At 38.0% G+C, this 27,490-nt stretch overlaps 1 protein-coding gene across 1 annotated transcript in view; it reads left to right on the top strand.

Annotated features, from left to right (window-relative positions):
* Positions 1 to 27,490, top strand: part of CNTNAP2 (contactin associated protein 2) — a gene marked incomplete at its 5' end in the record, with an annotated part of 1,159,740 nt that overhangs the window by 478,165 nt on the left and 654,085 nt on the right. The window contains one exon of the mRNA XM_082045698.1: positions 9,325 to 9,472. Coding sequence (XP_081901824.1) covers positions 9,325 to 9,472 — 148 coding nt within the window. The remainder of the gene's footprint in view (positions 1 to 9,324; positions 9,473 to 27,490) is intronic.

Genomic DNA, 27,490 nt, shown 5'->3' with positions numbered 1-27,490 from the left:
TCTGTGGTTTTCTGGATGGTTATTTTACATTTCTTAGGCTTGGTAAATATGTAGGTTGTTCACAAATCCTTTTCCTATCCATTTGTTCCCCATCCCCTATTGTCCAAATTTGATAGATTCATAAATCCTGGCAAAAGGACTTACCATTGAATGTATCATTTTCTTCAGTTTGTTTTGGGTAAACATTATCTTGTCTTCTTAGATATATCTGACATTATGTCTTGAGGATTTGTTTCTGATGTGGTCATTTCCATTCTGAACCATTCATTCCTATTACCTATTTTGCTTTTGCACTACTTTTTTTCTTTTTTTTTTTTTTTTTTGGTCTACCTTAAGGAAAAAACAAAAGTTGAGTGTTCATTTTGCTAACACCTTTATCTCCATGCAATTATCACAGCATAGTATCTCTACTCCTCTTTTAATTTCTGTCATGTGGCAAAAGGATCTTTCTGTTTAATACTTTTTGCCTAATCCATAGGTAATATAAATTTTCTTTCTGCCTGAAAATTTATTTGTTGATCATCCCTTTGGTTCAGACTGTAAGTTAATAAAAGATTCTACTTGGGGAGTATCTGTGAAAAAAATAGAGAATATAATTTCATGCATGTAGAACATGACACCTCCGCTGTACCTAAACTTTTCTGTGTTCCAATAATGTGTGATCAGTCCTGCTTCTTAGGGAGAGGATAGCTTGCTCTTTATTGAGCTATAAGCAAGGATTACAGGATTGTTCAGATTTTCACTAACAGAAGAATTTTTCATTAAGGTTAGGGCAATTTCTATTTAGGAAAATACTTGTTAATTCCTTTTAAAAAAATCACACAAAAAATGTTTTATTTTTTCTTTTTAAAATCTCAAGCCTGTCCTATAGATAAGAAATTTCTGAAAACATAATATTTCTTCACTATACAAACTTAAAATTCTGGGCAGTACATGAAAGGCTTCACTGATAAGAAGCCCTACTGTATATTCCAAGAAAGTGTTATCCTGTTGAGCAGGCAATACTGAAATTTTCTGAAACATGAAATCAACTTGGAATAAACTAGAGACTTAATCAGATCCAAAAACTACCCAACGCATAAACTAATTTCCTGATTTCTACTGTTTCCAGGCCTTTATCAGCAGAAGTTGGCAGAAATGTGAATCTGTTTGCTGGGTATATGATTCTAAGTGAAAACCTTTTTCGCTGTTCTTTCCTCTTCCCTTCCCCACTTTGTTATTTTCCCCATTTTTTAGCACTTGAGAGCTCTATACTATCATTACAGTACTTAATGTTTCACTCTTTCTGCAAAACTTAGTTCATTTATGAATTTTATGGTATTTCAAGATGCATCAGTACACTTTCATTTCGAGAAGACATGCTTATTTAAATTCAGAATTTAGGTAGAAAGAAAAATAGTATATAACTTGTAGATGTCTGAATTGATGAACTTTCCCCTGAATAGAAATGCAGCATCTCACTTGGGCCTAGAATGGGTCAGGCCACTTGCTCAGATGTTTCGAACATTATGTCAAGATGCAGCTGTCAAAAGCAAGTGCATAGTTAGAGCTTCACACAGCAACTTTCCAGCATAGCCCTAAGGGTTCAATGCTACTTTCAGGAATAGAGCATTCCATAGCTGTGATTAGAGCTGAATTCTTGTATATTCTCCTCATTTATTGCTGTAGTTCTTTGTCCCTCACAACAAATATGTGAGAAGTCAGCCCTCAGCATTCTCATTTGCAGATGATGGGCAAAGAAAGCAGAGCTGACTTACTGATTGACCTGGTAGAGCAAAAGATAAAGTACTCAGTAGGAGCACCTGTCATGAGTGAGAAAACCACCTTCCTAAACACAGGCAGTGACTTAGATGTCTGAGTATTCTGCTGAGATACACTGGGGTTATTTGGAAGTAGAGCCAAAGAATCTGAGCTACAGTTGTAAAATGCAAATGAAATTCAGAAACTTTTCATATTTACTCTTTAGTGTTGGCCATTTATACATTATCATACACTGGCACATAACTGAGGTATACTTTGATTTAATAACCATCTTTTATCCTGTATGAAAAGGTAATATAAAGATGCACTGTGTTTTAAAAATAGGTTTTGTTAGCTATGGATTAAATGAGGGACGATAGGACCCTGGTATGCTATGGTTCTGGGTTTCATAAATATACAACTCCAGTAACAGTCTTTAAAAACAAATGAACAAACCGATCTCATGTTGTATAATTTTTATTGATTTCTGACATGTAATTTTTTCATTTTTTCTTTTTATGGTACCACTCCACAGATCCAGGTTAGCACAGTCCTTTGTGTTAGATTTTGAAATCAAGGGTGGAATGCAGTGTGTTTTGAGTCACATTTTTTTACCCAATTATTAAGCCTAAACATGGTGATAAATTTGTCAACCCAGAACAAATGGACCCCAGCATAAATGTAATCTGATAGGATTTTGGTATTTTTGTTCCCAAGCATTAGTCTCCTGCCATCACTGAACCCAAAGACAAAAATACTAAGCAGTATAACTGAAGAAATATATTTGTATATGAATCTTCTACTCCACACATTCCTATGGCATAGAATACCTGGTTGTAATGTGCAAGTACCTATTACCAGAACACTTGGGTAGACCTTTAACTAAACTTCTTCTCTGAACTAAGCTCATAGTGCTAGAAGATAAGTAGCTATCCCTAGGGGAAGATTAATCTGTTGCACAGAAAAATGTCTGCTAGGCACCCTGAGTGCAATTGCAGTTTCCTGAATTTAGGTACCCAGCACCATCTGAGAGACCTCAGACCTTACTTCTGCTGGGTTGATGGGGTTGTCTTGGTTATTCTAGCATGTCTGTCACTAGACACTTCAATGTGGAACCTAAATTAAGCTCTTAGAGTTGAACCCTTTTGCCCCAACTCAGAAAAGAATCTCATTTCAAGATGGCACTTAACATTTTAGCTATTTAACCTAATTCAACTTATGCGTGTGCACAATGTTAAGTATCTGATTAAGATGTGCTTCATGTCCTGAAATGAATTCGTACTTCTGTGTCTCATTTCTTCATCTTCTATGTTTAAGATTAAACCTCTAGATATAGGGGGAGTGCCCCCTTCCTTGCAAAGACGCAATGTGGTGAGGCTTACTTACTAGAATGCCACTTTAGCATCACAAGCTGCAGCATCAGCCCTTCAGGGAGCAATTTCTGCTGCTTCCTGTTACTCGCACCAGACCTGTGAGGGAGGGATATACCACTCTTTCTGCACTGCAGACCCAGGCGTGATGGATTAGCCTGGTCATTGTAGATAGGAAGACAAATAGGGCTGACTGTCCAGCTGCAGCCCAGGGGGAAGTTTTAGCTCTTCTGTGAGATGTTGTCTACTTCTCCTTCTCAACACTTAGCACTATTTGCATTTCAAGTGCGGCATGAAGCACAAATCATGCCACCACTGTAGCGAGCTTTAAGGAGAAAAAGACTACTGGGATACTTACCTGACTTCAGCCCTCTCTCTCACTTTTACAGCAGCAGTTGTTTTCCTATGTGTTATTATGACAGCGAGGAAAAGTAAAGTTTGCTCCAGTGCTGTAATTCCAGTGAGAACATCAGTACTTGAGACATACAATGTAAAGCTCTTATAAAGCTCAGCATAGTCATCTGCTGCTTGAGGTAGCTTGCAAAAATAAATTCAATAGTCTCTATAAACATATTCTTTAATTTTTTACTTTCTACATCTCTTATGGATGGAGGATGTTCATCATTTTGCATACATCAATACATGTGCAATTCAGCTTAGTACTGACATATAGTCTAATTGCCTTTAAAATGGAATTTTGTTTTTTGAGTACTCATTTTCAGGTAATGCCTTTATAATCGATTTTCTTTTTTATGAAGGACCGTTGATTCATTCCATTCAATGAAACTCAGCTGGCTTTCCTAGAGAATTTATGAAAAGCTGCTGAAAATAAGAATCTATCACTTCTGCTTTCTTTCCACTTTGCTTTTCTCTCTTTTGTATCTAAAGTATATTCTTTTTATTCCTTCCTGAGCAGGCTCAGACTAACAATGCTAAACAATCATGTTATGTATATAAATGAGTATAAAGTGGGTTCTGAAAATAACAGATCTTTTTTCAAAGATGGATTGAACTTTTGTGACATTCTTCCTAAAAACTAGATATTCACTGTGGCCTCTGATATATTAATATGACAGCTGTTTAGCATTTCTACCAGAGTTATTCTAAGCAACCAGTTTGAATGGCATAGAGATTAGCTGAATTTACAAAAAAGAGGAATGTCAATTTTTAAGTATCATATAGCTTGTATCATTAAGTCACAGCTAAGTTTATATGAAGCACAGTGGAGACTGCCTGAAGGTTTTATGTTATGATACAATGTATAATAGTAATACCAGTTAGATAATAAAGCATAATGTGAGTGATAATTGGAAATCTTTTGGTGACCCTATTTAGGAAGAGGTTGAACCCTGACGTTTAAGACAGTGATGCAGCAAGAGAATGAATTCAACAAAGTCAGTGTAAAACCGTGCTGTTATTTTAACCTGATTTTACCTATCAGTCAATGATGGGGAGTGGTGGCAGGGGTAGGAAGCTAATGTCTTCAAAATAAAATGTGTGCAGATTTTGCAAGCCAGATTATGTTGTCATTTTGCAACCTGTTCAAGACTAATTATCAGGTTTTATTAGTTATCAGATTGTTTTGATGTTATGGAAGTATAGCCAGTATTTTCTTATCCTAGTTTGCCAGGTTCTTGCAAAGGAGAAGTTATCTGTGATACCGAACCATTCTTTAATACTGAACAAAAGATGTAATGAGATCCAGTGACTGGATGAACAAAGCATAATATTTTTAACACTGAATATAAGTAAGCATTGGGAGAGCTTCCATAAGGGTGTGATAGAGTTGATTATCCATCACTTTAAGTTTTGAAATGAAGATTGAATAACCTTGTGAAAGTTGCATTATCGCCCAGACTAAGAACTCATTATGTGAACTATTGCATGGGAGTTGGTACTCTGTGTCTCCAGAACTCCAGACTAGATTATCATAATTCTCCCATCAGGCCATAAAAGTCAATGAGTCTCTCTCATTTGATTTATTTCTTTTTTTGTAAGTGAGCAGGGATGGAAAAACAGTGCATGGATTGGTTTTGTTTTTAAAGGATCAGTGAATAAATAATAGCTAATTAATTTTCAGCAAACACTCTGAGAGTATTATCTCCATTTTACAGACAGAATTAATATCAGAGACATTGGGGCTCTTAGCCGAAGTTCACAGTTAGTAAGCAACAAAGCACAATTGCCAACAGTCATTTCTGGCTGCTGTGCTTGTCCTATTACAAGCATTTACAGAGCTTTATCGAACGGATGTACAGACATTTCCTGCAGGTGCCTCCTGCAATCCTAGAGAGAAACAGAGTGACATTATGATATCCTCTTCCTTCTGAGGAACTCTACATTTGTTCCAAGCACTTGCAAGTATATTTTCAAAATACTCTCAAAAGGTAAATTAGTCAAGAAGGTAGGGAAAGTGAAAGATAGGGAGATCCTTGTTCCTTTGTCTTTCCACTTCTTCCTAAAAATAACCACAGAGAATATTTTTGGTTTCTTTCATATTAGGTGTAGAGAAAGGGATATACCAGACTAAGAAATAGCAACAAGATCATAGCATCTTCATTACAAAAGCTGGTGATACTAAGAACACCTGCTGTTACTAGAAAACAGCAGCGTTGGTGTGATGTAGCTCTGGAAAAAAAGATTCACTGTGTATCTACCAACCTTTTCCTGAGCAATTTGGGCCTTTACATAGAAACAAAACCATACTCCACCTTTTCTGTGCTGCTGCAAATTGTTGTCATGGGTCAGCAGATCATATAGGACAAATATTGAACCTCAGTAATAAAGGTCTCTGTACATCAGAATTTCCAGCTTGTGCTTCTACACACATAGTCAAATGCATGAGGCTACTCATGGCATGGGTGTCGCTTTGTTGACTTCCAACTCTTTCTTTCATTCAATTGCCATAGAAGCCCTCAGCCCTAGTCAGGGGTAGACTCAAGAGACTGTGATGAAGTCACGCTAAACGCAAAATGTCACTGCCTCCTTGGTCAGGAAAGCATGCATCCTGGCTGCCCCAAATAAATAAAACAGCAATAACCGAGTCAGATAAAATTGCCAATGCTGCATGAGGAAAAAAAATTACTTGCACGCAACTAGTGATCCATAGACTCTAGATGTTCAATCCCCTAAGATTTATTACACAACTTAAAATTAAATTTAGGAAGTTTCTGTTGCAAGCAAGTTAGGACATTAAATCACTTTACTATTCATTTTGTGAACTATAAGGAAAAGAAGTGGGCAGGTGATGAAAATTTTAAAATCCTTTCCTCTTCCAATTAGGGCTTTCAAAATAGATTCGCATTTGATGATTATTAAACAAGGTTTTTGATATATGAAAGTAACCCTATTTCAGGTGCTAACAGCTATTTGAGGTCATTTGGTCTAAAAGATGGCTATACAGTCACTTTCAGAGTAGAATTTGATGTGAACAAGAACAAAACAACCTAAGAGGTAAATTATGGAGGCATGTTGTCTTCATCAAAGGGAAAAATATAATTCCTGAAGGAATACATTTGGAAAACACGTAATGAGATTAAATTGGATTATTTACTTTAGAACAAAAATAGCACCTCCAGAATCTCTTATTCTATTGTTGTCTCTTTTGTTAACACATTTAAGAGTACTAAATTCCTAGGGTTTCAAGTCAGAGATTACCTCTTGCTCTAAACTTCTGATGTGGTTAATAGGTACTTATGGCATGAAGGCTGAGTTGCCATTTCACAGTCAGAATGGAATTAAGCAGAGACACAAGTATTCTGCAGTTCTTCCAAAATCTTTCTGTCATTTTCATCTTAGCAGGGAAAAAAAGAAAAAAAAAAAAAAGAAGTGAAAGAAATCCCTGAAGAAAGAGGTAACTTGTAACAGCTTGGGTATTTCTTTGCACATTCCTTTATAAAATATTCTTGTGGCTTTTTGGTATAATTTCAAAAGGCCAAGTGATTCAAATTGTCGTTATTTCCCTAGGAAGGCAAGTGGTTTTCAGATTCAAGTTGAAGGACAGGATTTGTTAGTAATATTCCATGGAGCAGTTTAAAAGGACTATTCTAAAGAGCCCTACACCAGGTATTCTTCCTGAGACAGGAATTTTGTGTTTGCTTGCAATTTTTCTTATGACTGTGTTCAAGCCACGAGCAGCCAGTTTCTTCAGGAAAATGCTGTGGGAAATGGTATCAAAGGCTTTACTCAAGTCTAGATACACAGCATCCACAGCCTTTCCCTCATCAACTAAGTGGGTCACCTTGTCATAGAAGGAGATCAGGTTAGTCAGGCAGGACCTGCCTTTCATGAACCCATGCTGACTGGGCCTGATCACTTGGTTGTCCTGTATGTGCCACATGATGGCACTCAGGATGATCGTGACCTCCTATATTGAACTTCCTTTCCACCCAATACTTCTAGCAAATTAAACAAACAAACAAAGCCCAAAACAAAACAACCAGCAGAAACGTACATGAAGAGGGTTTTGATAAGATTATATGGCAAACATCACAAAATTCAGACATGCCCAAATGGAAATTGCTCTCGAAATATAGATCTTTACCTTGAATTCTCACTAAAATATGTGTTTTAAAGGATCAAATTCTTTATTCCCTCCGTGAAGTTCTGTGATTCCTAGAACAAGACTAAGAGAATAAGCAGCTCTCCAATGGGATTTTTTTGTCCTCCTTCAGTGTATGCTTTCTGTTGTTTTTTATTGTCTTCTATTTAGCTCAGAAGACAGAACTGTTAATTTCCTTGTAAACACCACTCGAAAATGTAAGTGCTTCATAGACATTAATTAATCTATGTTACAAGCTCAGCTATGAAATGAGGAGTACCATTATCGTCATTTAGCACATCAATAGCTGCAGTACAGAAAATTAAGGTAAATATAACCATTAGTAAGTGTCATAATTTATTGAGTCCACTAAGGAAGGGATCCTGTGGATAATCCTTACATTTACCACCACATGCATCTGTGCACTGTGCAAAATCATTATTAATTTATCCTTTTGGAATATGTATGTACATATATATGTAATTAGATATTGCTATATCTATATGCAAAGGGACAATTTAAATTTTGGCCCTTTCAAATTATTGATAATTATATTTTGCAGTAGTATTCCTTACAGCCCAGTTATTTCTTTGGTTTTGGTTGCACTATTGATATTTGTTATAGGATTTCATTATGGATTTACTCAGATAGAAATGTTGTAGATACCGCTAATGAATGTAAAAATATGAGTATACACAAACATTCCTTATTTTCATAGTCTCCCTAGCAGTGGGTCACCTTTTCTCTGTTCATTTATGACCATTCTTTGTTACAAGACATATGTTTCTATTGAAAATCACAAAATTCACAAGGAGATGTGGAAGTTCCGCTGAAAATGCTAACAATAACTGAATGATACTCTTTTAACATCTGCCATCAGTGAATGAATGGATTATCCATAAACTGACAAGACAAAACAAAAAAATCTATGATGTTAACTAGTACATATTGTTCATATTGTTTACTTTTAAGTGTAATGCTATGAAATATTTTACCAAGAGATACAAAACTGCAAACCAAGTGTTAAATATTTACTTCATTAATTTTCAAAACTGCCTTGAGAGCTCTTGTGTCCTTTCCTGACTTCCAAAATTTTATGAACCAAAAATAGGCTTTGCTATGGGTGACAGCTATGCTTAGACAAGAAACTGGACACTCACTTTCCAGCAGCTAATACATCAAAAGGAAGATTTTTAAATTCTTGAAAACCTGAGAAATTGAAGGGGGTCCCTATCTGTTTCAGGGAGCAGGTTATTTCAGTGTTCATATTTACAGAAAAATGACTGGTGTGTGTAATTTTACTGATAGAGGCTGGACATCATCTTCTCCAGAACAACCACTCTGGCTTGGACAGTTTTATTAACATGTTAATTACTGAGTAACAGATTAATAATTGAAAATGGATTACTTTCTTAACTAGAAGCAGCTGTTTTACTGAATTCAATATACCTATCTCGGAGAAAGTAAACAGAGGTCCCAATGCTACTGTTTTGCTATTCTTGTGAAACTTTGTAAACAAACTGTTTAGTCACTATCAAAGAAACATTCAAGCCAAACTTCAGTGTAACCTTGATGCTCAGAGGACTTCACTACCTGATGTTTTTTCTTAAGAGAACATTTATAGCATGTGACATAGATGTAATACAACAATTTTATTTTTCTTCTTCCCCTTAGGCATTTCCTGGAAATACAAACTCTGATAGTGTGGTCCGGCATGATTTACAACATCCAGTTATTGCTCACTATGTACGGATAGTTCCTTTGGACTGGAATGGAGAGGGCCAAATTGGGTTAAGAATTGAAGTCTACGGCTGCTCCTATTGTAAGTTTTTCAATGAGCATCTTTTTTTACCCCATAAATAAAAACTGTCTTTGGATCTCAGACTAAATCTGAATCTCGAGTACTTTTTGCTTAGATAGACTAAGATGTTTCAGGATTTATAATTATATTTGCCCAGAGCTTCATGAAAATATTTATTGAAACCTTAACTCTGAGTTGCTAGTTTGTTCTTCCCTGGAAGAGGCAACATTGGACTTTACAATAGTGCTTTGAAGTTGCTCCTTTTGATCTTGATGGTTTCTTTTACAGAAGACTTTGTCTATCATATAAGCTTGAACAAGCCAGTTGAGCAAAAGATTGTATTCAGGCAAATGCCATGTTGGGTCTTGTGAGAAAAAGCTGGGAAACAGGACATAATTCATTGCCCGGTGCTAGAGTTAAAATTAAAGAAAATACATAAGAATTCTGTCAGAGTAGCTCGAATTGTCTAAATATGCAACATGTTTTTCAGAGGTTTTTTCCTTTCATGTTTGAATATGACTCTAGAATTTATTTTATATACAGATGAGAAATGGTGCAAATGTTTCTGAAGAGCAGAACTTATGTTTCCAGAAAAGTAAGGGTAGTGTCTAAATTCCCTTCCTTGAGTTCAACCTAGCCAGCGCTTGAAGGAAGTCTATAAACCTGCAGAAAATTAGGTGTTTGATGTCCTATTTCTAAGTATGTATTTTTATGCGCTGTCCTGGCTTTGTTGGTATATCAGCTGGAAGGAGCTACTTGAGATTTGTCTTTTAATAACCAGGAGATAGAATAAGGTGAGGACCGCACATCTGGAAGTTTCACCCATTCACTTCACTGGGTGACAAGACATAAGGGAACCCTTTGCCATTCTAACTGGTAACAAATAAAAACACCTTGTGATTTCAGTTGTTGTTTTGGTTTGGATAAATAGTCAAAAGGCTTTCAGTTAGCACCAATAAGAACCTCAAAGGATAGAGTTTTGGTATTGTTTTTCCTATTGCCATGCAATGAATTAAAGCCCTATTTTAGAATATATATATTTTACCACAGAGAATTTCCCAGCAGCTGCACTAATTTAGTTGAGAAATCAAATAAAACTTGCTGTGGTGTTGGTACTGCTGTGCTGAGGGCACACAAGGATGTTAGATACCTTTGTAAAAAGACAACAGCATATCTGTTTTCTGAGAAAGAGTAGGTTATTCTGAAGTTGATTCTTATTCGAAGAGAAATTGAGCTTCTGAAGCTTTAGATATCACTGTGATTATTCAGTACGTGGCTCTTAATAAACAAGTGTTTACAATCATACTGCTAAAATGTTTTACATGCTGTTTTAAGTATAACAAACACTACAGCGTGGTTAATTTTGCAGCTTGATAAATATTTACTTTTAAGTATACCTCTTTACTTGTACATCAAATGCAATTTCAGGTTTTCGATATGAGAAACCAACATCTAGTTTACTATGAAATATGACTATAACAGAATAAAATGTAGCAGAATCAAACAATAAACCCCATGATCTTTGCTGTAATATTTACAGGTAAGAGTAGGTTTTTTTATGAAATGGATTGGCAAAATACTGTAGGTACATGACAAGATGCTGGTAGAGGCTTAAAGTAAATGTAAGAAAAAGTAAAACACAGCTTTTGACAAAATTAGTTAAGTTATTTGATGAAAAGTTACTTGCTTGATGGATTTTGGAGGAGAATAAAAAGTATCTGCCGAGTAAACAGTGTATGGAGCTATGAAAATACTGGTAAAATTTATCTTCACAGAAGAAATGAGGTGGCCAAACATAATTTTGTAATTTTACCGAGAGTATTGTTGGTCTCTTTGTATTAGAAGTGATTTCAATAATTATTTGTTGTTTGTTGGTTTTAATATATATAACATCAATAATATTATTTTACATTTTAATGCGCATAAGGACTTTTCTTTCAAAAACCCACCTAAAATGTGGTGTGTTTTTTACATGCAGGAACTAGCCTGTCCCCAAATGCTATCAGTAGATAGCAACAGAGCAGTTGAGAAAAACTAAAGATTCCCTTTGGTATGACTACTGGAACAAAGGAATAATGAGTACAAATTCCCAACTTGTCTTCAAATGCATCATTTGGATCCAGGTGTATAATGCTACATTGTTCCATGTAGACATGTCCTCTGGCAGATGAGAAGTTTTTAATCATATGATTAGAAGTGCATATATTTGCATTTTAATACAATCACTGTCATCAACCTATGTGATTTGGAGATTAATCCTGCTGTCAGTGGAGGAACTGGCCATTTGGATGATCAGTAACTTTCAGAGCCTGAAATATGTCAAATATGCCCCAAACTTTGGAAATACTACCTAAATAAAAACTCTGCCCAATATATCACATTCATAATTTTTTAAGTTTATAGGTTTATATTGACTATACAATTTTATTTAGATATTTTAGAGAGCTTGTTTTCATGTATAAAATCAGGTATTTTCTCACAGGGCAAGCAAGGTTTCCTTGGGAAGCCATGAACTTAGTAACTACAAAAACTCTTTCCTTGCACATTACTGCAATCTGGTCATTATTCTCAAAGTATTAAGAAAAATACTTCCATGTATTGAACTGCTAATTCAAAAGTCAGGTTATTAATTGCCATACTTTCTGGTTCCTATTTTGTTGAGGTATGCATATAAGATACATATTAATTATTTTTGTACCAGAGATGAAATTCATGTTCTTCCTTTCCTGGCAAATTAAATTTTAAAAGAGCTGTGATTCCCAGAAATGGATTAGACCTCACTTCTGTTCCCTGAATAAGTTCACAACGTTACCAAATATTCTTCTTTCAATTTTGTATGTTTGTTTGTTTGTTTCTGAAAGTTTTAGATCTGGTCTGTCTTTGAAACTGCACCTTAGCACTTTGTGTACTTGAGATCTGTGTGGCTCATAGAAGTCACCAGAAAAGTCTACAATAATATTCAGAAGGAACCTTGTATTTTTAACTGTGAATAAACGGTGAGATCAAATTTAGAAAAGATTTTCATTCTCCATAGGGCAAAACTATGTCTTAAAAAAAAAAAAGTTATTGGGAGTTTTAGCTTTTATTTCCAAATGGTCTGCACCGTAAAGGGGGAAAGGGTCTGTACACTTGCAGTGACATCATTTATCAAAAAGCAAGTCACAGAGAATAAAGCAATATAACCAAAGGCAAAATATTGACCAAATCAGTTAAGTGAAAACTGATGATAGATTTTTATTCATGCTCTTTTGGAGACAGGGAGCAAAGGCACATGACATACATCTTCAATAATGTCCACGTTTATGGATTTTTGAGACAGGCACCAAAGACGTGACATCTGGAGGCTATGGCAACTGCAATGTAGTACATTTTACTGCTGATTCCTGATGAACATAATGAATTCCTGCAGAATCATTGTCATATGAATAGTTCCTGTGGCAGCTGAATGCCTTCAGAAGTGGCAATAGCAACACTATTGCATAGGCTTTGGCGATGCTTTTCTAGATAACTGAATGAGGCCTTCTGGGTGCTGAAATCCTATGAGTGGAAAGCACTTGCTGATAACTGTCTTCACAGAGTTTTTTTATATGGCTGTGTTGATTTTCTGCATCTAAATTGTACATCTGGATATTTTTGACACAGTTGTACACTGGATGCTAAGAATTTTCAAATTCCAAATTATTCACTTCTGAAGCATTGGATATACTTGAAAAATATCACTTGGAGACAGCAGAAAGTCATGCAAACACTCGACATACCCAAAGCAAACAGGTAGCAGGAACAATGATAAAGCTCCATGAATGGTTGCAAACTGAGCTGTTTCCATTCATCAGCCAGGTCTGTTTGCTAAAGCTTAGGGAGCAGTGGAACTGAACAAATGTCACCTGAGTTATGTTTGCAGATCTGTTCATTTTATTATCTATATTACTTGTATTGTGCTATGTCAAATGTTACTGTTCCAGTTTCCTAATGGGTGAGTGGTTTTTTTTAGGGATGGAGAGAAAAGAAGGAAAAATAGTAACCACAGTCCTTAGGGTTCTATGAAATAATAAATGTTTGTGTAGATAAGATTTACTGACCAGATAGCAAAGTGAACAAAACCTTGGTCATGTAAACATGTTATAAGAACAAAAATCAGGTTTTGAGATGTTTTCAAGGGATGAGCCAAGTGAATATTTGCAAGAACTGATTAGAAAGTATTGAAGTGCTAAAAACTGCGGGCTTAACAGATATTTGGGGTGATCGTTGGTGCAGTTAATCCTGTCTGCCTGCAGTGTTTTTGACTCAATCTATTGTTTCCTTTGGCAGTTAATTCCATATTCAGCTATACTCGTTGTTAGGAAATTTTCTGGGATATTTATTCAAAATCTCCTTTGCTTGGTTTCATGCTATTGGAGCTATTAATAACTAACTACCAATCTCTCACTCATTCTCTCCCATGGTTGCCATGCATGCTTAATGAGACAGCTCCATCCTGTCCTTAATCATCTATTGCATTCAAACGTCAAAGGGACCTTTTAAGGTAGATGAGAAAGCTGCTGTTGTTTCTCTTTTGTGGAATCTGATCAAGTTCCACTTGGCCAGATTCAGTAGTGTACCCAGCATAGTATTTAAAAAAGAGACCATTGAAGTGTCATGATCACTATTGGAACACTCTGTGCTGAATAAAATACAGCTCTGTATGTATATAAATGTATGTATGTATAAATGTATTTCTGTTGTTACATTTTTGGTGCCTATGTGACTATTCATCTAAATTGCGAGGATACTAATGTAGTCCAGTGATCTGCATTAAAATTCCTTGCCTTCTCTTATGGTATTCTATTATTTATAAGAAATGTGCAACTAAGTTGTCTGGTCAGACTTTTCTGACTATCTAAGTGTTGGAACTGCATAAAAATATTCACTGGCAGAAAGGAAAAAACATTTTGAAGTGGATATTTTGTGAAATCAAGTTATCATATTCCTAGCAATTTTATTAGCTTGCTGTAACAAGCTGATTTAGATATACAGGGATTTTAATGTAGGAAAAAAACCACTGAACTGAAACAATTGTGTAAAAAGTGTCCCTGTGAACTGGGTAGCTTTGGTTGTGACAGTGGATGGGACAGTTCTGCTAAGCATCCAGTCTTTTTTCCCTTTTCTCTTAAGTTTCTATACTTTTATACTGGGTATTTCTATACCTATTTAGGTCTATTATATTTGTTCGATTTTTAGCCATTATCTTTACAGCTCGGCAGCTGCAAACATGGTTTGATATTCTCTTTCTGACATTAAAAGTGCATGGCTGAATGGTCACATCTAAACTATGGAGAGTAAAGGAAATGAACTGTTGAACTTTTCCTCTGCAAAGTTTTAAAGATCTGTGTGAATTATTGCTCTATTTGTAAGCTTGCTTCTTTGTTAGCATATTTTCTAGCTTTTAGACACGCAGCAGATTTTTTTTTCCTTAACGGTCATGAAAATAGGTACCTTTTATGCTCCATATATTCTCAAGTCATGGTAGTCTTTAAAAGCAGATTTTTGCAATTTGACACCAAAACCACCATCTTTCTTTAGAACCATTCTCAGTGCAGATTGTTTTCCTCCATCCCCTCTCCAGAAAGAGATGGTTGTGATTGGTCCTACATACATCTTCATATATTTTGGCATGAAAATAAGTGAAAGCAGGCTTCAGTCCTTTTGTTACCTTTGGTAGTTACCAGTAACAAATATGGGTCTATTTTGGTAGTAGGTACTGCTTAAAATTTAAAACATCTACTTCCTGCATTTTAAAAACAATATTAAAAAAATAACATTTGTGTAGTGCATTAAAATCTTACTTTAAAATCAGATGATTGAGATTGAAACAGGAAAAAATATTTCCAAATACCTTATTGTTTAATTTTCACTTTTTTTTTTTTTTAATTAAATATTTCAGGAAGATTTGACATAAAATGAGTTTGTGCTAAAAAAAGTCTTAGGAACAAATTTTTATGTTTTATTCTTTACTTTTTCATTAATCTGATGCAATATTAATTTTTTTCCTTCAACTCTTTGAAACTGGCAGCAAATGGAGAAGTCCATTATTTTTCTATTTCTAGTTGTAATGAAGTTACTGGTAGATAAGCACCACGGCTTTGAGAACAGCAACAACCGTGTGTATTCTTTGCAGGTTCATTTGTTAGCTGGCAATGAATATATAATCAATCAGAGAAAAACGAGTATTTTGTATTAATACATGCCCCACCAGCTTGTTCAATTGCATTCTCAGGCGGTTTTCAATTACACTTGAACATTTTTTTAATCATTCAGCATTTCCTTTGGAAGGATATATGTAGCTGGTTCATTTGAAAAAGCTCTTCTTTTTTTCCTATGGAATGGAGAAAAGATTGTCCCTGCTTTAGATAAAAGGAATGTGTGGCCAAATACGATAAAATCTTGCAGACTTTGATTATGGTTTATCGAATTCAGGTCTGGCTCTTGTGGAAAAGAACAGACTAACATTTTCTAATAGGTTTTCCTGTAGTTGCTCACACACCTCGCAGAAGGGGTCTTCCATACAATGGTCTACAATGAGCTATTTTAATAAGAGGATGGAGATTTAAAAAGTGTCCTTAGGGTCCATAGACGTCTGAAAAAGTAAAAAATGGAAGTAAAGTTACACCGTGCTTTTTTGGAAGGATGGTAGGATTCAGGTAAATGCCATCAAAAGCTTCAGTCTAATCACAATAGTCTCGCCTTTGAAGTTTCTTGCCCGAATGAGCGCTTGGGATGATGCGCCCAGCATCATTTTCCTGCATTCCTGTACGTGGTGATTGATCCATTTGTCTGTGATGACTTATTCACTAGAGAAATCAGATTATTTTTTTCTCATGAAACAAAAAAAACTTTGACAGATTTCAAACTATAGGTCTTGGTTCTGTGCCATTGATTTAGAGCCTGAGGGCCTCACTGGTATTTGCTTTCCTGCATGCCTGGAATAAAACGTATATTAAGGATGTGGTTACTTCCAGGCTCAGTTCAATTTATTCTGCTCTTTCCCTAAAGTTTGGGTGAAGATTTTTGTATTTTGTATTTTCGTTTTAAGCAAAACGGCAAATGGAGTCTTGCTATGAGTGAAACGTTGTTTTCTCTCTGCCAAAGGTAATCCTAGTGTTCTCTGATATTGAGCTACATATATTAAAGGGTCAGCATTGCTGATGGGAAAGAACCAAATTTAACCATTTATAATACTGCTTTTAAAAGGTAAAAATGAACTATGGGAATTATATTTAGTATATCCCTATACTGAGTTGAGTTTCTATATAAAGTACTGTTTTGAAGCTGGAGACCCATCTTGGAGAATTATACCACTGTGATGCCAGCTTTTCCCCTCATCCTCCAAAGCAGGGAGAATGTTCAGGCTTTTCCATCCCATAAAGGTGACATAGCATGGCCCTTCTCTACTGACTCATAAGAGTTACTTTATCTGTCACTCATTGCTGCCATTGAGTGCCCTTCAAGAGAGGAGAATAGTTCAGATGGAAGGTACCTGCAACAACCAGCTAGTCCAACTGCCTGACCATTTCAGGGCTGACCAAAAGCTAAAGCATGGTTATTAAGGGCATTACCCCTTAAACATTGACAGGCATGGGGCATGGCAGTCTGCTGGCATCATCCATCCAAACTGATGCCTCTGGTTACACTTTTGGTTATCCTCCAGGCAGTGGCTGCCGAAATCACACCCCTTGGACTCCCAAAAAAGGGTTTGTGTGTAGCCACATCAAGTTCCTGGTCCTCCTTGCTGCAAGGCCTCATGGACCTTAGCTCTGGCACAGAGAAGGTTGACTACTGTGGTGGTATCTGGGTGCAGGGTTGTTTCCTGCAAGGGCCTAAGTGAAGAGAAACAGCACGAGGTTTGTCCTGCTGAGCCAGGTGGCAAAGGACATGTCAGGGCTGCCCAGCAGCTGTGCCCAGTGTGAGGCCATGAGGGACAGAGACAGCCCCTGGGGCCTTCTAGGAACAGGGACTGTCTGGGGCCAGCACCCCAAAGGCCTTCCTCTGAAGCATGCTGGGGGGAGGGGCGGCAGGTAGGACTGCACAGCAGTGCCCTGTCACCCCCATGTCACAATGCAACCACCTGGCAACGCAGAAGTCACAATGCATCGGGGCAGGATAAGAGGGGACCATCCTCCTGTATCTGCTGCCAGAGCGGAGCTGGGGCAGCCTGAAGTCATCTGTCCAGGAAGACCTTGAGGAGCCAGTGGAATCACTTGAAGGGAGCTAAGGGAGAAATACTGGAAGAGGCTGGACAAGGCTGCTGGAGGTTCTCTACTGCAAGGTCAGCTCACAGCAGGGGGAAACCTTCAAAGCCCATCTGATGGATGGAAATCCTTTTCAGCTGGAGAGCAGTGGCTAAACCAAGGAAATGGGTTCTTGAGGAGCACTGCAGAGCTCACAGTCCTCATCCTCCGTGGAGCCAGGGACAGCAGCTGTAAGAAATGGGATGCAGAGATGTTGCCAGGGATCCCAGTGCTTTGGAGCACCCACTGGTGCCCTGCCAGGTCCAATAAGGATTCTTGTCTTCAAGGTAGATCAGGCTGGGGGCCTTTAGCCACTCTCAGAAGCCCCTGAGATGGCTCCAGGTTGAGGGAGAATAGGGCTTTGGCATCTCCTGGGTGGCATGACCAGCCTGTGCGATGAGGAGGGAGGTCTTGCTCACGTGCTCAGGGAACAGCCAATTGCTGTCACTGGGGTCAGGAAGGAATTTTCCCCCAGGGCAGATTGGCACTGGTGCCCGGGGGTTTTTTGCCTTCCTCTGCAGCATTGAACGTGACCACTTTTCAGGGATTCTCTGGTCCCTTTTGGTTTGGTTACTGCCTGCTGCTCATGCACCACAAAGATGGCCTCTCCTGTGCTGCAGCTGAGGGGTGGAAGGCTTTTTTCCCCTATGGTGGGCTAGCAAGTGTCCATGGGTTTTTTTTGCCTTCATCTGCAGCACTGAGCCCTTGCCAGGGCTTCTTTGGGCCATCTTGGCTAGGTGCCCACTGCTCCTGCTCCATGAAGGTGGCCCTTGTGCCCTGCATCCAGGGTGAGGAAGCTTCTTGGACTCCCAAGGCAGGCCCCAAGGGTGGCCCGCAGGGGTTGCTTCTTGTCATCTGTAGCATTGAGCACAGCCCCTTATCAGGGCTCCTCTGGGCTCTTTCAGCTTGCTTTCTTCCTGCTGCTTTTGCACCTCCAAGGCAACTGCCCTGGCACTCTCAGGCTCTCTTGCCCAGTGCAAGTTTGTAGCAGGAGTGAGCTCTGCTCTTCCCTGGGCTCCATTTCCCTTGGGGTTCTTGCCTGTGCAAAACAGCCTGTGCTTGGAAGGGCTCCAGGCTTGCTGCACCATCTGGCGCTGCCACTGTTCAGATGCTGCATCGGTAGCCAAGAAGCACAGTGGAGCAAGTTTTGGAAGGCAAAAAGTGCTTTGTCATCACTATATGTTATACGTCAGAAAATACCCCACAGTACCACACATCTCTTCTTCTTCATCTTAGTCTTCTCCTTCATCTTTGTCTTCCACATCTTGTCATCTTCTTCATTTGTGTGTGGTTGGTTCTGATGTCAATTTTACAAGTTCTCCCTCTTCAGGAAACAGGGACTGCTTGACCTGTATTCCTGCTGATACTTCCTGTGGCTCTGTGGCTTTTCTTTGCCAGACTGCAAGGGATGTTTCATCAGAATGTACTAGTAGGGCAAGGAGGAGGAGGGGAAGGGGAAGGGGAAGGGGAAGGAGAAGGGGAAGGGGAAGGGGAAGGGGAAGGGGAAGGGGAAGGGGAAGGGGAAGGGGAAGGGGAAGGGGAAAGAAGCACCCTTTTGCAGAGTGCTCTCCAGTTACTCCTCTCCCAGTTCAGACTTTTGCCCAACATTACTCTGCCCGAGGTGCACAATCCAGCATTTGTTGTTGTTCAGTTTCATCCCATTGATGATTACCTAATACTCCAATCTATCCAGATCCCTCTTCAAGACCTCTTGTCCCTCAAGAGAGTCAACAGCTCCTCCCATTTTAGTATCATCAGCAAACTTCCTAAGGGTGCCATCAACTCCTGCATCCAGATCATTGGTAAAAAAGATTGAACAGAACTGTCCCTGAAATTGAGGCCTGAGGAACACCACTGGTGACCGGTCACCAGCCAGATGTAGCCTTGTTCACTACAACTCTTTGAGCCCTGCTGTTCAGCCAGTTCTTCACCCAGTGCATGGTTTACCTGCTCGCCTCACAGCTGGACAACTTGTCCAGAAAGATGCTCTGAGGGACAGAATCAAAGCCTCACTAAAATCCAGAAAAACCACACCCACTGCCTTCCCTTCACCCACTGGGTGGGTGCCATTATCGTAGAAGGATATCAAATTGCTTAGACTGGACTTTGCCTTTTTGGAAGTCTTTCAATATCAGATTTTTCCAGGTCCTGAAAACCTGACCACCCTAAGCCCTCAGAAGCAGATTCCCAGGAGACACTGCTACTACTACTACTACTGCTACTACTCCCTCAGTAACTTAAAGTTTGCTTTCTCGAAATCCAAGGTAGCAACTCTGCTGAAATTTTTTCTCATTACACCTAAAACTTTAAACTCAACTTTCTCATGATCATCGCAGCCAAGAGAGCCTCCTACCATTACATCTCCCAATAGTCTTTCTTTATTCACAAACAAGTCTAGGGAGGCATATTTCCTAGTTGGTTCACTGAGTACCTCTGGCAAGAAATTGTCTTTCACAAGCTTTGGGAATTTCCCAGACTTGCTTGTCAGAGCTGCCTGGTATCCAATCTAATGTCAGGGAAGTTTAAATCTCACATAAGGACAAGAGCGACTGATATTGAGATTTCTCCCAACTTCTCCTAGTTGCTTAGAGAATAACTTTTCAGGGTTATCATCTTGGCCAGGTGATTGATATGATAGTAGGAAACCACAATGATATCTGCTTTGTCTTCCATCTCCCTAATCCTCACCCAGAGTCTCTCAGCTACGTCATCCCTAATCATAAGAGCTGTAGAGTCAAACCTTGCCCTTATATTTACTACAACTCCTTGCCTGCTTTGCCTGTCCCTCATGAACAGCCTGTAGCCTGCCATCCTAGCACTCCACCCATGGGACTCATTCCAGCAAGTCTCAATAATACCAATGACATCAGATCTCTGGGAACAGATCAACACTTCCAGTTCATCCTCTTTGTTTCTCATACTGCATGTGTTAGTGTACAAGCATTTCAGATGTGCTCCTAAAACCTTAGTGCTCCCTGGAGCAGCATAAATGTTCCCCTTAGCATTGCCACCCTCAGACAGCGCCATGCCAACCCGTGGCTTACCGTCAGCTCTCCTGATGGTACCTGTATCCCAAGAGGCCACACTTACCTTTCTCTCCACCCTCTCCTGAAGGTATAAGTAGCTGGAGAATGAGACAAAGGTATCAGCAGTGTCCAATGGTTCTCCTAACTGTTAAGGGTCTATAGTGAGATAGGCAGCCAAATGATCTTCTGAGTGTGTTTCATATACCAGTGAATTATATTGAAAGATAGCAAATTTTTGGCTTGACAAAGCAACCCCCTAGGTTCAGTGACTTCAGTTTATAATGGTGTCAGACATCACGCAAGCTTTCTGAGACTGGATTCTTTGCTGCTTTTTTTTTAGTGTAAGCATTTCTAAGGCTGTCACAAGAAGTTATTCATTGACAAATGACGGGACAATTGTCCCACACAATGTGTACTCTAAAATATTACCTCTATTCAGGTGTAACCCATTTTATTAGAAGATTTGACAAAATGTTTTAGGTACCATGATGCTAGAGCATTTCTCATATTGTTCTAAGCTGCACAGAAAAACAATGAAATACTGAATATGTTTCTCTTTAAGATAGTTCAAGTTGATATTTTACTACAGTTACCTTTGAGTATGGCTTCATCTGGATCTTTAGATAGCTTCATTGAATAGAGAAGATATACAGAGATCGCTTACTAAGGTACTTGGTAGATTGAGGTGAAAGAAAATCCTTTTAACAACAATTGTTTTGATTTTTTATGAATGCCGTTATACATCAGAGATATTAAAGCCTGTATAGTGTCCTCTCTTGTTTACAGTGCATGTGATGTTAGTAAAATGGATACAGAAAGGTGCATTTTAAAGATTAAGAATTTATGGGACATTTAGAATTTATGTATACTTTAGAAATTCACAGTGCAACTGGGTAAATACTATATGAATATGTTTCCTTAAATAAGTTCATATGTTTACACGTATCATTACACTTGAAACTGGTTTTTAACAATTGGCAAATGTTCGGTCAAATAACATTTCTGACAATGTATAAGCTGAAATGGCAATTGTAAGCAGAGGCTGAAAATTTAGGTTCAAATTTGTAGGTAATCTCTGAGTGTATTTTCACTGCACATTGAATTCTGAGATCTACATTCATTAAGGAGAACATAAGCTTATGGCATATGGCCTGTAAATATGTATAAATATACCTACATCATGTACATAGTCTAAAATCTTTCTAAATAAAAGGCTAATTTAGAAAACCACACTCTTAACAGAAGTGTTTACAAATTTATAATTTAAGATTATATCTTTAAATAATGAAGAAATCTGAACAAATTTTAAAAGCATGTAATTAATTTTAAAATGGAGAAAATTAAGTTTGTACCTTCTCAATTCTGTATATTCATCAGATCTTATCAAGCATGATTTTATAGCTTCATATTGACTAATGTTAAACAAGCAAGCAAAAAAAAGCCACCAAAACATGAAAAGCTTTATGTAGGATGGGGTCCCATAAATTCTCAGTAGAAACTTTCCTGCATGGTAATGTTTCTGTCTTTTTGCTTCTAGATCAACAAGGTACGTGGAGTTTACTTCTTCTAATATGGACATGTGTCTTATCTGTTTCATTTTCTTCTTTCTTTTTTTTTTTTTTTTCATAGATCATACTTATTTAATTGTCTGTTTGGCTTTAAATAAATTGAAGAATTTGGGAAGCTGGCTTACTAAAACCACAGCTATAAAAGCATCCTTGGAAGGACAATAATTTCCTTGCGTAAAGAATAAAAATAAAAATAATGAATTGGTGAGCAACACCTGGAATTTATGTACCAAGCCTGTATGCAAGCTTGGTGATGCCTCTTGTGTAGTGATTCCCTTTGGTGATTCAGTTTGTTTAGCAGAGAATGAGTTCCCCCGCTTAAGCTTACTAACACCAGTAGGGATTATCTTGTGAGTTCTAAAAACTTTGGATTAGACCTTTCACTTAGAAATAATTTAAAAAAAAACATGTAACTTTTCAGAGAAGGTTGTTGCTCATTTTCTTTAAGATGGGAGAATGTTTTTGTAGTTGTTTGCGGTAGAGGATGTTGGCAATAGTGTGATCTGAGAAAAGCCTGTTGAGCTGCAGTGCATACCAAAACAGAAACAGCTGGTGTGGATTTACAGTCATAAATTCAGCTGAATTCTCTAGTGTTACTGATGAGTCGTGACTTACATTCATTCAGCTTATTGATGTCTTACAGGAAGTGGTTGCTAAACTGAGGCAACAATTTTAATAAACACCCTCAGTAACGCCCTTTTATTGACTTCTGTACCAGGAGAGTCAAAAAGAACCTAGTAAACTCTGTCTTTCAGCTGTTTATCATCACAGCCTTTCTCTAGCCAGCCTAATTTTTCTCTCCCCTCTGTTGTCAGTTCTTTTCTCCAAAAGTCTCTCCTGTGACTGGTATCTCATTGCTTTAAGCATCTGTAGTTTCCTGATTCCAGTCCTTCCTTGTCTGATTTTTTATAAGTACAGTATGAAAAACAAAGGGAAGCTTCAGGATTGTTCTCTGAATTTTGAATGAGAACAGAAATGCACAGTCCTTTTTATGCACTCAGATAATGAATGTGTGGTCATTTGGGAGTAAGAATGAATTGTCTGGCAGTTTTCACCTGTGGAAAAACGAGCAATTTCAACTGAGCTATTCACATGGTCAGCTCTTTTTCTGTTTTTTCAGACTAAGTCTTGCAATCACATCTTTCACTCTTTTCAAAAATCAACAAAGGACATACATAAATTTATGACCAAGATTACTTGTAGCAGCTTCAGAGGGGTATGTTTGTCATCATTAGTTGTAATGTAATTCATCACAAGTATTAATTGTTTACAGCATTGGTTTTCAGCGCTGATGAGCAGAATAATTGACCAGTATGCATCTGTAAACCTAAGCTAGGTGGTAGTAAAAACCACCAAATATTTACATGTGAAAAATACAGTACCATATCTTACACTCTGCTGAAGGTTTCTGCTAACTGGTGTAAATGTTGGAGATATTGGGATAACTGAAATAGTGTTTGGATTGGACTAGATGATCTTTGGAGGTCCCTTCCAATCCCGAACATTCTGTGATTCTGTGATAGCAGGCAGGAAAGAAGCAGCCTGTTGAAAGACTTTCCTTTATAAACTTCTAGTAACACCTGGGGGCTCCACACCACAGGCTTTCTGTTAGCTAATTATTAAATGCTTACACCATTTTTGTGCAACACATCTTTGTATTTTCTCCCATTGAAGGGACTTTCAGATTAAATCAAGCAGACTACTTTTTCTACAAGCAAAAGTATACTAGAGGGCTGGTTGATTTGTAACAGATTAATAGAAGACAGTGCTGCAAGTGATGAGATGTGAGACTTCAAATTGAACACATCTCTGAGCTATTTGGCAATTCCATTGAAAACGTTCAATTTTGCATTATTCTGACTAAATTCTGACCTAGGTTTGACAGCTATGTCTTATGACAGCTGCAGACAGAGTGAATGAAATATCTATTCATAGCACTTTATTTTCCAAAGATAAAGCAGTGGGATTTGAATGATTGATCTTCTGTCATAATGCAGATATTAAATACTCGTTGTGAGTACTCTTCCTTTCTTCCTTACTCTTCTTTTTGTTGCATTTTGCTAAAGAGGGAAAGTTTATCAAGCTAGGCAAGCACATACCCTCAAGTTATTTCACCCAGCAGAGATCTTAAGTGTCTTATCCATGTACTTTTAAGTTCTATTTATGTTAGTAGATGGATAAAGTGAGTATTACTCTCATATTTGGGCGTACAAGTTTCTGTGTTTCCAATAGCATCCCTAGTTCGAGCTGAAGGGAAAATACTTTGTCCAATTCAAATTCCATTGAGTATTGGAAAAGTATCTCTCTGTAGTAAAATTAGGATATGCTGAAAGAAAGATTTTTTTTTTCTTTTCCTAATAATTTCTGATAATTTTGAAAAGTTTCCTGCCCAGCTATGTAAGAAAAGCCCGTTAGATATTTCATACCAATTTTTTAACTTCTTGTCATTTTAACTTTCTTCTTAAAGGTTGAAAACATCTAGCATGACTGTGTTTAGTTTTTAAAAGAACAGAAGCAGAATACCTCAACAATTAATCTTTTTCTCTAAAATCTATTATGTAGTTAACATGTTTTATGAACCTATTTTAATGCCATTTGTCTTTATTTTCTCCATTTTTCTATTGACAGTCAAAGAATCAGCAAGTTCTAATGAAAAACATGCTACTGCTAAATTTTTATCCATCAGTGCTTAAACCAATAGTAATGAAATATTTATAAATTTGTGCCATCATTTTTTTCAAAGAAATTTTCCTCGTTTCTTTTGAGATGCAATTTCCCTTGACTTTAGGGGAACAATAGCAAAGCTGTAGTTCACAGCTTGAATAAAATACAGTATTTAAAATTACAAACAAAAGAACTTGCAACATTTAAGGAAAATTACAATAGTTTGTGGGGTTTTTTAACTTTCTACATGTTTTCTGATAGGTTGCATAGCTCAAGAGTAGAGCTTATATAATTCAGCTCTTTAATAATGTTGGCATAGAATAGATTTTTAATCACTTTTTTAATCTCTGCTGTTTCAAAGTATATCAGTCTGTGACTGTCAGCTTTCAGGCATTACTTTTTTCTCGAGACTCATTTTTTCTGAACTCAAACATTACTTGACAATGTAGCTGGTATGAGCTGGTTGTAAACTGCATTGGCTCAGGAAATAAGCACTGGTATTTCTGTTCAGGTACTGTCTGAAGAGATGTGCCTGCTTTAAATGAAGACTATTATAATTTTTTGTGAACTTTCGTAATAGATAATCTAAAGAAAGAAGAATGATATCAGTTTAATAAAATATTGCTGTAAACTATGGGACCAAAGCATAGGATCAGAGTAAAGCTAAAAATGGTTCCAATGTAAGTTACTGTATCAAGTAGGTACATTACTTGCACATACGTATAGTTGATCTGCTTTGTTGATCTGCACCAAAAAAAAAAAAAAAGAAAAAGAAAGGGGTAATAATCTGGAGAAGGAACAAGATGAACAGAGGAGAGAAAGCTGGAAGTCTGTCATTGTAAGGGCTGCCCAAATCCAGCTACAAGTGGCAGCAGTGACAGGGGCAAGCACGTACACACTGCACCCATTCTGGGTCGGGGCTGTGCAACCGGTGCTGACAGAGCAAGTTCTGGGGATATGTGGCAGAATGCAACCCCCCTCTCTCTCCCAGTTTGGAGTAGGCACATCTCGCTCTTTCTCCGCTACTTGAGGCTAACAGCTTCTTTTGTGTGGCCCAGAGCACACCACCCAGGCCCATTAGGAGAAGGGAGTGCCGAGCTGCTGGGCACCCACAGGCAATGTTGGGGATGTTTGTAAGGCTTCAGGGGCACCCACAGTCAGTGTGGGGGGTGCAGAGAAGCTTCTAGAGTGACTCCAGTCAGGTCTGATCAGATAAAAAACGGGACTCTCGTCGGTGACTCCGCCCATTGTGCGGGTCCCTTGGAGCACGAGCTTGGCCCCTGCCGCCGGGAGCCACGGGCCCCCCCCGCTCCCCGGGATGGAGACTCCACTTGCCCTGCTGCCACGTGTGTAAGTAAAACTTCTCGCGGAATTGCGAGTATATTTATACTTTTCGTGCACATTTGCACATATATTTTCCGTGCACGTTTGCACGTGTACTTTAAATTAATCCTCGCACAATCGCGAGTGGCTGCCGAGAGCCCCTCGCACAACCGCGAGTGTATTTTCCTCCCGTGCTTTCATATAAGCACGTGTAGGATTCCGTGCACACTGGCACGTGTAAGTAAATTATTTCCTCGCACAATTGCGAGTGTATTATAAATTTACCCTCGCGGAATTGCGAGTGCACACTTCCCGTACTCACTACGAGTACGTGCATCTCTTTTAAAAAATAATCCTGCACCGTGTTTGGCAAGTGTGTGCTTCCCCGGGACCCAGAGCCGGCTCCGGCATTGTTTTGGTGCAGCCGTGTGCATGCACACTGTGGACCGCCTGTTGTATTAGTTGCTGCCCCTTCAAATTATTTCCTCAACTGATATCCGAACCTGTATTTAAGTCACTTGTGGAGTGCAAGAACCCTGTTTCTCACTGGTTTAATAAAAGTTGCTGTGGACTCTGTTGTCCCTTAAATTAACCTCGGGGTGCCTCCATGTAATATTTCGTGACAGGATAATACACAAGTTAGAGCCAGGGGAGATGAATGCATCATTTTGTAATAAAGGTTGCTCTTTATTTCTTCATTTTCCCTCTGGCATCTCTGTTAAATCTTGGGTTCTAAAAGGAATGGTGATGTGAGTCCTTCATGGTCCTGTCTGTCAAGCAGGCCCAAATTCTGATATCTTTCTTCAGATCCATTGATTTTCCATCTCCAAATCCTTCTTTTGGTCAGACATGATATTTGTTCAGCTTACTGTTTTTCTGCTTGGATTTATTTCAGCCTTTTGTCTTTCATTATTTTTCGTGTTCTTCTGAACAACCTTACAGAACAAAATGGTTTGGACTTCCTTGTCTTTAAATATTTATTTTAGGCCTTTCCCAAACTTTCTGGGTTTTTTAAGCAGTAAATCAGCTGTGTTCAGGTGTCACTTCATATAGTATATATCTCTAACAAACAACTCACTCTACATTAAATTTAATTTTATAAGGAAAAAAAAAAATCAAGTTTCCAAATCTTATATCTAAAAATCTGGATGCATATACTTTTTTTGATCAAAACTTAAAAACACTAATTAGACT

The sequence above is a fragment of the Streptopelia decaocto genome (assembly GCF_964273445.1).
Source record: "Streptopelia decaocto genome assembly, chromosome: 2".
Classification (NCBI taxonomy): domain Eukaryota; kingdom Metazoa; phylum Chordata; class Aves; order Columbiformes; family Columbidae; genus Streptopelia; species Streptopelia decaocto.
This window is presented reverse-complemented; position numbering and strand designations above follow the sequence as displayed.